The sequence below is a fragment of the Vulpes vulpes genome, chromosome 5, assembly GCF_048418805.1.
Source record: "Vulpes vulpes isolate BD-2025 chromosome 5, VulVul3, whole genome shotgun sequence".
NCBI classification, from domain to species: Eukaryota; Metazoa; Chordata; class Mammalia; order Carnivora; family Canidae; genus Vulpes; species Vulpes vulpes.
In genome coordinates this window covers 138,618,230-138,630,686 of record NC_132784.1, presented here as the reverse complement: position 1 = coordinate 138,630,686, position 12,457 = coordinate 138,618,230, and the positions used below count along the sequence as shown (strand labels likewise).

At 56.1% G+C, this 12,457-nt stretch overlaps 1 protein-coding gene across 5 annotated transcripts in view; it reads right to left on the bottom strand.

The window, feature by feature from the left end:
- The window catches only part of DDC (dopa decarboxylase), a 73,728-nt gene that overhangs the window by 54,135 nt on the left and 7,136 nt on the right, over positions 1-12,457 (bottom strand). For 2 of the 5 annotated variants that reach the window (XM_072760110.1, XM_072760109.1), the window contains exon 2: positions 483-711. In XM_072760110.1, the coding sequence (XP_072616211.1) occupies positions 483-683 (201 nt within the window). In that variant the 5' untranslated portion in view covers positions 684-711. Of the gene's footprint in view, positions 1-482; positions 712-1,391; positions 3,084-8,985; positions 9,406-9,436; positions 9,592-12,457 lie in introns of those variants that run through there. The other 3 variants (XM_072760111.1, XM_072760108.1, XM_026006679.2) reach the window with 3 other exon arrangements.

The following is a 12,457-nucleotide window of genomic DNA, read 5'->3' as shown; positions in this document are numbered from 1 at the left end:
ATGACTCACTGGCTGCAGGTAAAGGAGCCGGCCCACTTCCCAGGGCAGCGTCTGCTCAGAAGCAGGGCCTTGTCCCCCCCCAAGTAAATGTCTCAAGTAAAATAAATAAAACATTTCTTCCAGGCTTGTGATCTGCCTTCTTGCTAAATGCAAGAATGTCAGGAATGGGTGGAAGGACTCTTGTCTGCACCAGGGGCTCAGGGGGACTGACCTGGGGACCTGGGGGAAGCACTGCCCTGGGGCCCGCACACTCTGGGGTGCTGGCCCAGCTCCATGGGGTCCTCGCTGTGCGGCCTCAGGCGGATCACCTAACCTCTCTGGGCCCCCGTGGGCTCAGCTAGAAAATAGGAGTGATGAAATCTCTCCCCAGCAAGGTGGCTCTGAGGACCAGGTGGCATAAGATGTGCAACTGCCCAGCGCCCGGTAGGTCCTACCCTAACGCTAGCCCCCCGCCCCGTCCGCGGCCTCGGGTTCACGCTCACCCCCGGCATGATTATCTTCTCCACGTCACTGATGATGTCCTCAAATGTGTCTGGCTCCTCGGGTGCAGTGGTGGGGATGAGGGGCCGCAGGTAGCCGGGCTCCACATCCGGGTACACCTGGCGCCCCTCGATGCCTTCCAGGTAGTCGGCAACGAAGTCCACCATCTCCTTGCCCCTCCTTCGGAATTCAGCCGAGTCCATGGCAGCTGGGCCTTGCCAGAGGCAGCACCTGCACAGCCGGAGAAAACAAATCTGTCAGCAAACACGACGACCTCTCACCCGGGGCGGCCAGTTGCCGGGGAGCTGACTGCTCCACTCCCGGGCGGTGACAGCTGGGGTCCCAGCTGGGGCGTGCCTCCGTCCCTGTCCGGACCGTGGAAGCCCCGTGGATTTGGACACGAAGCAACGTGCTTACCCTACCCCTAGCCGCTGCTCCCGTCTCACCATCTGCAGCAGAGAAAGGGACTGGACGCGCGCACCTCACGCCGGCCCTGCCCGAGCTGGACGGTGAACCCCCCCCCCCCGGTCCTGCCGTGCCCCTGGCTAGCCGCTGGATGGAGGCAAGTGAGCGGAACCCTCTGGGCTCCTGGGCCCGCACGACAACTGCAGGCGACAGAGCCGATCGCTCAGCACGGTGCAGAAGCGACCTCACACGTCCCGGTGCACGTCCCGGGCTCAGCCCCTGGAGCGCAGGTGCATAACCTCCCGCCGACTGCTGCCTGCACCCTGTGGCTTCCGGAGTCAGTGGGAGCCCACCCCTCAGAACTCCAGGGGCTTCCTGTACTCGTCAGGGACCACCACGTACTAAGCAAGGGGTGCATTTCTGAATTCCTCCCACTGTTCACAGCTTCATCACTCCGGATGGACCTTCCCGTGGGAATATGCGCCAGGTCGGGGGTGAGTCTATACCTTCCATACACGGCGCAGGTGATGAACGTGGGGCCAGTACACCAGCACGTCTTCCATCGGCTCCCGTCGTCCATGCCGGGTTTCTGCGGCTTTTTCTTGACCACGTTTATCAGGTGAGAGGTGTTAAGAAGAAATGACTTGCCAGACGTTTGTTAAACACAACCTGAAGATTTTATTCAAGACTATTACAACAGGGGAGGGAGACTGGATTCCGCCCCCTAGGCCACGGCGGCGGTCGGGCTGCAGAGCCAACAGGTACGGTAGGGCGCAGATGGAACACGGCCGCTCAGAGCAACGCGGTTCGGGGTCTAGGGTGAGGGAAGAAGCGCTCGGCTGGTATCAAGGGTGGAGCCTTCCCGATGAGCCGGCTGGCAGGATTCTTTGCTAAAGCCGGGCCCGGCGTGCCGAGGCGCGTGGATGAAGACGGCTCACAGACGCAGGACTGAGGTGTGTTCCAGGAGGGCGTCTTGGCAGAGGCGGGCCAGTCTGGAGATGCCTTTCCACCCCTCAGCGCTCTCTCCAGTCTCCAAGGACACTTTCTGCAGAGCACTCCCTGCTCTGTGGGCGGCCTCGGGGGCACCGTTGGACGTTTCCAGGTTGTTTTAAGACCGATTGTTGGATCAAACCCTCATCTCAGTGTTATTGTTTGGGGATACACTTTGCATCTAGCGAACCCGTGTGGGTGACACCGATTGGGACATAAAGTACGGTTCCAAGTCACAGCATCAGCAGATGCTAAAAACGTGGGATGGCCTGGAGTCCCCGGTTTGTGTTTATAAGCTCGAGGCCCAGGAGAGCTCTGCTTCCCGTCCAAAATATCACGGTCAGACTTTCCGGAGGCTCTTAGCGCAAAGCCACAAAGCTTTATCTGTGTAGCTTCTGGCTTACAAGTCCCTGGGCCTGCAGGCTTCGAAACGGAGTTTTCATTTGGAGTGACCGATTATTTCAAACTTTGCACAGAGAGTAAAGCTCGCTCTTTACCCCAGATCAAAGTATTTCCAGTTGGTTGGTTCAAATTCAACTAAAACTGTATGGATTTGCAGGCGTTTTTGTCAGCTTACTTGTCTAAGCAGTTACGAGCGCGCGTCCCGCGTTGATGCTCTCCCAGCCTGTGGGTCTCAGCCTTGTTCATATTTCATAGCTCACGCGTGCTGTGGTCACGATACGCTTCCATCGGTGGACGTTTCGGTCAGTCCCAACTGCGTCAGGGGCAAGAGCTGTTGGAGCCCAGCGGCCAAAACGTCAGGACTGAGAGCCGCAGGCCTCTGACCCAGGTGTCTGGCTGTGCTGCCCGGGGTAAATCGGCACCGTGGCAACCTTGACCTGGAAGCAAAAGCCGTGACGGTAACCGCACGACCGCAAAGGGTTTTTCTGTGTCAATCAGCGAGTACCTGGAAAGAGCTTAGAACGGGGGGCGCAAAAGGAACATTCGATAAATGGCACCTACTGGCTCTTCCGTCAGACACCTGGAGGCATAATCCACATTTCTCCACACGTTGTGTGCGTTACACTTTTCTGAAAGGAAGAGCGTTGACCTCATAATTTCCATGGAACGAAGTCTTATTAAATACGTATTTTCTGTATCTTAAAGTCACAGGGCCACACGTGTCCCCAGAATCCTAGCTCCCCGAAGTGCTCTCCTGGCGGGAGCGTGTGACAGTGCTCGCTCGGCCGTGCTGTCGCCAGGGCTGTGCTTGAGCAATCTACTGTGAGCTTTACCAGCCTCCCGGGGACTGACGAGTCCGGTTTTTTTTTTTTTTTTTTTTTTTTTTTTTGGATTAATGAGGTTCAGTGCGTTTCTCTCGCTTCTTTGCCGTGTGGATTTGTTTTTTGAATTGCTTGTCCACTGCTTTTACTTAATTGGGAAAGCTCTGCTGTACTAGGTTCTCTCTTATCTCTGTGATGCATCCTGCAGACATTTTCTTCTTGTTTTTGTTTGACCTAATTTTGCTGATGATCTATAAGAATTTCAATTTTTAGGTAATCGAATCTCATGATCTTTTCCTCGATGATTTGTACTCTGTGAATGACTATTAAAAATGTCCTGTGGATGGGGTGCCCGGGTGGCCCAGGAGGGTGAGCATCTGACTCTTCACTTGGGCTCAGGTCTGATCTCAGGGTTATGAGATCGAGTCCTGCGTCAGGCTTCATGTCCTGGACAGAGTCTGCTGTGTCTCTCTCCTCTGCCCTTCCCCTCTGTGCTCTTTCTTTCTTTCTCTCTCTCTCTAATAAATAAAAGAAATTAAAAAAAAAAATCCTAGTGGAGTAGGTATTGGGGCCACCTGCGTGTGCCCTGCTGGGGGGTAGCATGTGCACAAGTGGAGACCCAGCGTGCAGAGCTGGGAAACATTAAGAAGGATGCTTCAGGGGCAGCCCGGGGGGCTCAGCAGTTTAGCGCCGCCTTCAGCCCAGGGCGTGATCCTGGAGACCCGGGATCGAGTCCTGTGTCGGGCTCCCTGTGTGGAGCCTGCTTCTCCCTCTGCCTGTGTCTCTGCCTCCCTCCCTGTGTCTCTCATGAAAAATAAATAAAATCTTAAAAAAAAAAAAAAGAAGAAGAAGGATGCTTCAGTTCCCCGAGAATCGGCTGCTGCCTTGTGAGCCACGCAGCACAGATGGCCAACACGGGGCACCGCAGGGAAAACGGATGGACACCCACCGTCTCACCCCCCAGAAAAAATTATAAGAGGAGGCCGGCTCATGACATCCCAGTTCTTTTGCCATCTATTTGCCTACTGTGTCCCACATGGACCTTTCTAGAAGGCTCTTACTGCCATGGCCACAGGGGATCTTGTGCTCATTTTGTAGCCATTTGATAGCTCAGGCCCCCGAGCTGGGCAGACATTGGCTGGAAAACGTCGACCATGATGCAGCCTGGGAGTGACGCCCCTGCAGGCCCTCAGGGGAGCCTGTGTGGACATCATCTGATCCCCGGCAGGCCAGCCCGGGATTCTGTGTGCGCCGTCACCGTGCTGCGTGGATGCAGGGACCCTGGCCTGCCCGGTCTGCACCCTGCCCCCACCCGCTGGCTTCTCGGTCAGGCAGGTCTGAACTCCCCTGCACTCCCTCGTCCCTCTTGCCTGCCCCACGGCTTATTTGGTTTTGTGCTTTATCTTTGCGCGGACGTTCCCTGCTAACGGGAGCTTCTCCAAGCAGCATCTTCAACTGTTGCTTTGTGCTTTCTCAGGACCAAGCACTGACCCGAGGTCACACTGAGCTCCTCAAATGCTTGTGGTCTAGGGGATGAATGAGTGATGATATGAGTGGACGAACCAAACATCTTCTGGTCCTGTAAACATTTTCTTTCTGGAATATGTTCTAGTATACCCTACTCCTTTTTTTTTTTTTTTTTTTTTTTGGATTTTATTTATTTATTCATGAGAGACACAGGGAGAGAGGCAGAGACACAGGCAGAGGGAGAAGCAGCCTCTATGCAGGGAGCCTGACGTGGGACCTGATCCCACGACCCCAGGGTCACACCCTGAGCTGAAGGCAGACGCTTGACCGCTGAGCCACCCAGGCTTCCCTACCCTACTCTTTACCTTTAAAACAACCAGTATCTGCCTTAGAAAAAGCCCCAAGAGACAAAGGTCCTGGGGCACCTGGGGACTCAATGGGTTAAGCATCCACCTGTGGCTCTGGTCATGATCTCAGGCTCCTGCCCAGCGGCGAGCCTGCTTCTCCCTCTGCCTCTGTCTCCTCCAACCTGCCTATGCTCTCTTTTTTTCAAATAAATAAAAATCTTTTAATTTTTTTTTTTTTTAAGAGAGAGACAATGACCCCCACGGAACTGACCCATACCCTCCGGGTCCCTCACGTCCATGCTCAGCCTCTGGGCCTCCAGCCTCACTAACAGCTCAGTTAGCCCAGCATAGACCCGAATTTTCACCTTGGACTGGAGCTTCCCTCTCCTGTGGCTCCAAAGTCCCACCAGAGCCTGGACCAACCTCAGCCACAGTGTTTGGCCAGAACCCACACCAGGCCCTGAAGGGTGTCCCATACGCCGTGGGGGTCGGGGGCTGAGTGCCCGTGGGACCTCAGAGATGACACAGCTGAACTGACAGGACCAAGTCCACAGTTTGGGTGTTGGGGAGTCAGTCAGCACCGGGGGTGGCCGGGGGCCCGCCGCAAAGGGGTGCTCTGTGTCTGTCTGTGGTCCTGCCTGCAGCTGCTCAGCAGCCAGGTCTTGTCCAAACCCTGGGACGCTGGACACTGCAACCTTTCCTGGTCTTCCTCCTCTAACTTTATAAAAAGTGCTTATACTTTTTATACACTATTCCAAGAAAAATGAACCGTAATTAGGATTTGAAACACGCTTCTCCCCGGGGCCGGAGGCCTTGTCTCTTTCCCTGACGCACATCAGCACCAATCCAGGCATATAAGTAATTGGACCAATTTTCCTCTGAGTCACCTGGCTCCTTGATGGACATTTCCTCTGCGGGTGCAGAAGCAGAAATAACCCCGACGCCAGAAATGCTTCTTCTAACCCACACCACGAGGAAGCTTCCAGCAATGAGAGTCTTCTAACAATAGGGTGGCTAGCTCTGTACTTGCCTTAAGAGAAATCCCCATGCTCTTCCCTAACTGGGGAGACTCTGGTTAACAATTTAGGAGCTTTAAATTTAATCTTTAAATTAGCATTTTTTTCAATGACGGTGTAGCCAGTGAAGAATCTCGACAGGCCCCCGAGAGGCCTGGGGGCACGGCCACCTCCTCCGTCAGGATGGCGATGACGCTGTGGCACATCCTTGAGCTCTGACACCCCCTTAGCCCTGCACAAAGGCGCCTGGTCAAAATGCCCATCCCTAAGCACTCTTGGGAGGTTAAATGGGATAATGAGTTAAGTGCCCCTCAGAGTTGGCATTGGGGCAAATTTTTTTATTAAAACTAGAGGAAATGATGTGGGGCATGGTGGGGGGTGAGGGGCGGAGGGCACATATGGGAACTCTGAACTGCCTTCTCAATTTTCCTGCAAACCTAAAATTGCTCTTAAAAACAGTATTTTTAAAAAATAAAAATAAATGTATTAACTGAGCAAAAGTACCTCATTTTGTGAGGTAGGAGAACCAGGAGCAACAGCTCCTCCCTCTCCTTCGGTGAAACATGATTTCACCTGTTTCTTCCATCCATGGTCCTTGAGCTCATCTCTTTACAAAATGGAAATCCCAGTGTTTTGCAAACGCAGCTTCTTTTCTTTTCTTTTTAAATTTCAATTCAGTTAATTAACATATAGTGTATTATGGTCCGATGTGGAGTGTAGTGATTCATCAGTTGCATGTAACACCCAGTGTTCATTCCATCAACTGCCTCCTTATTAGCCCGCAAGAGAGCATCTGGAAGGAACGCAAATACATGGAGACTAAAGAGCATCCAACTGAAGAATGAATGGGTCAACCAGGAGATTAAAGAAGAATTTTAAAGATTCACAGAAACAAATGAAAATGAAAATGCGACTGTTCAAGACCTTCCGGATACAGCAGAGGTTTCCCTAAGAGGAAAGTACACAGCCACACAAGCCTTTCTCAAGAAATAAGACAGGTCTCGGGATGCCTGGGTGGCTCAGCAGTTGAGCCTCTGCCTTTGGTTCAGGTCATGATCCTGGAGTTTCAGGATCGAGTCCCCTGTCAGGCTTTCCAGAGGGAGCCTGCTTCTCCCTCTGCCTGTGTCTCTGCCTCTCTCTCTGTCTCTCATGAATAAATACATAAAATCTTAAAAAAAAAAAGAAAAAAAGAAATAAGACCGGTCTCAAATACACAACCTGACCTTACCCTTAAAGGAGCTGGAGTGAGAACAGCAAATAAAGCCTAAATCCAGCAGGAGAAGACAAATAATAAAGATAAGACTAGAAACCAATGAAGTAGACACCAAAGGAACAGTAGAAAAGATCAATGAAGCTGGGGGCTCGTTCTTTGAAAGGACGAATGAGATCCATAAACCCCCAGCCAGACTCCCCAGAAAAGAAAAGAGGAAGGACCCAGATATGTAAAATCATGAACGAGGGAGGAGAGATCATAACCAACACCCTAGAAAAACAAACGATTATGAGACTGTATTACGAGCAACCACAGATAAGCTAACAGATTAGGGAACCTGGAAGGAACGGACGGACGAATTCCTAGAAACACACAAACCACCACATCGGGAACAGGAAGAAATAGAAAACCTGAACGGACCCAGGACCAGCCAAGACATTGAAGGAGTCCTCAGAAACCTCGCAGCGTCTTTGCAACCCCTGGGGCCCTGGGCTGTGCTGGGGGACGCCGTCAGATGGCACAGTGAGGGGTAGGGCCTGGGAGCAGGGCGAGGGCTTGAGGCTCAGACCTCCCTGCCTACAAACCTACTAACGCGCCTCTTGGAGGCCGCGATGCACGCAGGCCTTGGCTTCGCACGCCCAGCCCACCCAGCCCACGCTCCTCCAGAAAGCTCTCTGAACGAGTCAGTCCTGTGTGCAGATGGTCGGTAGCCGCCGCGCACAAGCCCTGAGAGCTACCGAGAGACTCCACAGACTCTCGCACGTGGGAGGAGAAGCAACCGCAGGAGAAGGTGCTCCGGGAGGCAGTGCACACGCAGGACGGAGTGTGGACTCTGTTCAGAGTCCTGGGCTTGCACCTTATCTTCACTGCTCACTACCCGGGAGGAAGGCCGGTTAGCTTCGGGGAGCCTCCACGCCCCACTCCCACCCGATCCGGGACAGAGCGGAGATCTGAGCAGGCTGGCCCGGCCGGAGCCGGCCCCGCGGGGGAGCCTCGGCCAGTGTCCACAGGGGATATCTGTGTCCTCCACGCTCCCCCAGCACCTCCCACAGGCAAAACGTACAGGATCCAGGTGTCCTGGGAGCGGGGCTCAGCGGGTGGGGCATGACTAGAGACCCAAGGCGGGCTTCCCGCCTCATTTAAGCTTGGTTACACCTGAGCCTTTGCCGCCCTAATCTTACAAGTGGGAAGTCTGAAGCGTTAGGGCCTGGAGACGTCAGGCCCTTCCTGTGTGTGGAGCGAGGGGTGGCCACGCTTTCCGAGCTCCGTGTCCTTCTTGCCCAAGTGCCCTTCCTGCAACCCCGATGCTTAAGGCAGGTACCTCCGATCGCACACGTACCACAGTCTCCCACTCACTTTCATGCACATTGGGGCGTCCTTGCCGAGACAGGGACTCTCATCCATCGGCATTTATACTAGCGGACCGGTGCCCAGCAGCATGTGGAGCTCGCGGCACGTACTCTCTTACTAATCTTCGTAATAACCTCGTCAGGAATGGTACCATCCTCCTGAACTCATGGAAAAGGGCCTCGGCCGAGAAGCTAGGGGCCCCCTGGACCCCGCACCCCGGCCTGGCCCCCCCTGAATGCACTGGACTCAGGCACAGGGGTGGCACGTGCCGGCAACCCTGGCCAGCATTTGGGTTGACAAAGCCTGAAAAAAAAAGACTAAATTCTGGAAACCCGTGTCCACCCCCCCCACCCCTGTCCCCTCCGGGAAGGTTTCCCGGGCACCCCCTGGAGGCCACAGTGTCCAGGCTGCTTCCCCAGGGCCTGGCTTGCGGAGCTGGGGCTCCGGGCCCAAGGGAACAGGACGGGCTGGCTCCAGCTCTCTGGGAGGCGTACCTGTGCCAGGCGCCCCAACCTCTTGTCGCCGCCGCCTCCAGTCTGAGACATGTGGCCATTATGCCCGGAATTCCGAGCGAGGTACGTAATCAGTAACCTGCCAAGGCATGAGCTCCGGCCAAGGCAGGGCTCTAACGGGCGGCACCGGGCACTCGGGCAGCACCCCCCGCCCCCCGTCTGGCCAGCGTGTCCGCGCTGGGGATGATCCCGCTGCACCGCACCGGCCCCGAGCAGAGAGAATGTGCACCTGGGGTCCGACCTGACCCACAGGCTGGAGGCCCGGCTGTGCTGCAGGAGGCTGGGCCGCTGCCCCGCCGCGCTGGCCTCCCCCAGTCGGCCTCCTGCCCCGTAAACCGGGCGGTGAGACGCTGGCGGCAGGAGGCGCGGGGCTCTGAGCAACGTTTTTTGCTTCGTGTGTGTGGAAACCATCGTATGACAACAGGGGCCTGACCTGGCTGGGTCACCTGGGGTGACCGAACCCCAGGGTGGCGCAGGGGCAACCGTAGGAAAGCCCCACCCGGACAAAGCCCCCGGCCGGCCTCTTTCCTCGGCAGCAGCTGCGAGCAGGGAGGGAACCGGTTCTGCTTCATGGCCTGGTTAATGAGCAACACTCGGCCCACAGCTCTCCAGGGTAGGGCCCAGAGAGAGATAGCGATTTCCCTTCCACCCCCCACCCCGGGAACACATGCTACTGCCACTTTCATCATCCCTGCAAACGTATTCTGGTGTGACCTGAGGTGACCAAGGAACGGAAATCTGAAGCGACCTCAGGAAAAATACGTTGGCCACAACCTTGTTGATGTCGCTCCGATTTACTCCTGATCTCGGACAGTTAGGGCGGTGGGCACCTCGCTTGTCACTCATTTGTCCCGTTTGCCCAGCTACTGTGCCCGGAGTGCACGCGTTCACCCTAAGTAACACCTGCCGGGAAGGCTCCACGGGGTGGCTGTGTCCGGACACCGTGCACCTGCCGCACAGCCTGTCCCTTGTCGGCTGCTGCCACCACCAGCCACGTTGCTTCACCTCCCGTGGGGTCTGTCCCTCGGAGGCGTCCACGCCCGAACGGAGTTAACAGGTGTCAGGCTCTCCGCCGTTTTGCACGTCGTCAGCCTCTTTCCAGAAGACCCACAATGCGACAAACACGTCACCCGCCAGGCGGCACGGCAAGCACGGAAACCCCCTCTCTGCTACCTTTTATCACTTGTTCGCATTTCGACCCAAAGGTAGAATTTTTACATTTTATCGCTTTCACCCATGTTTGCTATTCTGAAAAGTTCATACAGGAACCATCCGGTAATTCCAATTACTCACTCCCCACCCGCCCCCGCCGTCTCCACTTCAGTTCACGTTATTCCAGAAGACACTTTCCTTGCATGGAAAGCACCTGTCCTCCCCCTTGAAGGCCTCGCCCCCTTTCTCTCCATCTCGTAGTCACATGAACAGCTCACAGAAGGCCCCCACCATCTGCCTTTCCCGTAGACGCGACACTATTAAATTATGCTCTAGCTGGTTGCTTTTTTTCATAATAGTGGTCGCGTCCTGCGGCTCGGTCACATATGGATTTATCCTCTATTTCAAATACACGGCACCTGCCACCGTAAGTCTGTTCAGTAGGCGCACTCTTTATGGAGTCCCTGTTTTTTTTTTTTGGTTTTTTTTTTTTTTTCCTTTTCACAAATCGGGTCAGTGGTAAATATTGACTGCGATCTCCCTGCCGCTCCTCGGAGGCGGTTGCGCCTGCTGTTGCTAAGAAACCTGCGTGCGAGGCTTCTGCAAGTCAAAGCCCAAGAACACGTTGACCCACAGTTGCCACATCCTATTGTCCAGGGAAAGCAGATGAGCCCCCGCTGCTGCCCAACTTCTGCTTGGCTCACGCACGCCGGGTCTCGCCTGCCTCTGCCGAGCCTGCTGCCCGCGCGTGTTCCAACTGCCGTTTGACGGGCTTCAGAGGGGCTGGCGCCCCGATCGGGCCGTGGCACCGGCAGCAGGAGCCGTGGGTGCTGCAGCCGGCCTCCGCCCCCGCAGCTGTGGCTGTGGCCGCCCGGGCCTGCCCGGAGCAAGCTGTGGCCTGGGCTGGGGAGGCGGCACCTGCGGCCCAGGGTGTGCTCCGGGTGCTGCGGGGCTGCAGGTCCCGATGCAGGAGCAGGTGGGCAGTGAGAGCCCTAACTTGAGCCGTGACCTGGGCGGAAGCAGGCAGAGGCTGGACCAAGTGTGCTGAGCTCCGTGCCCCCCCGGAGAAGGGCCTCCCCGACTCCCTCCCACCCGAGCAAATGCTGCAACCGTCACCCTCCCCGGGCCAGCCGGGTCCTTCCGGTCGTCACGGCAGCTTTGCAAGGTAGCAGCACCAGCCTGGCCCAAGAAATGGGGGGACGGGCTCGGGGAAGCTGGAGGCTCGTCTCAGCCCCACGGCCGCCTGCACTTCCCGTCACGGCCCTGCCCACCCGGAGGACTGGGTCGCTCCCTCTAGGCCGTGCATGTGCCCAGGCACTGCCCCGGTCACCCCTGTCGCCCCTGATGCCCTGAGCATCCTCCATATGTGCTGACGAGCACCCGGCGCCCTCCAGAACCTCTGTTACCCACAAAGTCTAATTTCCCTGGAGTCTTTCCCCAGACTCACCACCAGATTCAGTTTCCGAGGTTACAGGGTAAAACTTTCAGAAGGATCCACCTCTTAGAGAGTGGAAAACTAATGTAAATTCCCCCACCCAGTACTTATTTACATTTGTAAGGGCTTGGCAGGGTTTGTTTTCTTTTCTTTTTTCTTTTTCTTTTTTGAATTACTGTCATCAAATTGACCGTGTGCACAGGGGCGCACCTGCTACGTGTCCAGGAAAGGGGCAGAGGCTGCGGTAAGGGACTCAGTCTTTCCCATTCAGAACCGTCCGGACCCTCCTCGTCATGCCCACGTTGACCGCCAGGAGCCAGCTGTCTCTGCGGGGTCTCACAGGCTGCCCCCACCCGGGAAGGCTCTGTTTCCCTGTGGCAGCCCGCAGGGCCCAAGCAGGCCGGCTCTGGCTCCGGGCCGTCACCCGCACCCTTGCTCTCGGGACGACCTCCGTGGGGGAGAGGCCGCCCATCTGCCCCAGAAACCGAGTGAGCGGCCAGCTCTCGGAGCCTTTGAGGGAGAAATAGGATTAGGGAGGGAAAATAAGAGAGAGATAGGATTAGGAGGGGAAAATAAGAGAGAAATAGGATTAGGGGGGGAACCCAGATCCCTTGCTTGAATCTCCCTTGGAAACTGGAGAAAACAGTGGTCCCCGGCAGGACAGGTGAGCGCATCCTCACCTGCAGGCGGCTCGCTCATTAACCCCTGCTCCCCTTGCTGCCCTCCTGCTGCCCCAACCCCAGCTCCCCTTGCTGCCCTCCTGCTGCCCCAACCCCAGCTCCCCTTGCTGCCCTCCTGCTGCCCCAACCCCAGCTCCCCTTGCTGCCCTCCTGCTGCTCCGCTGCTGCCTTCAGGACCCTGTAGGGG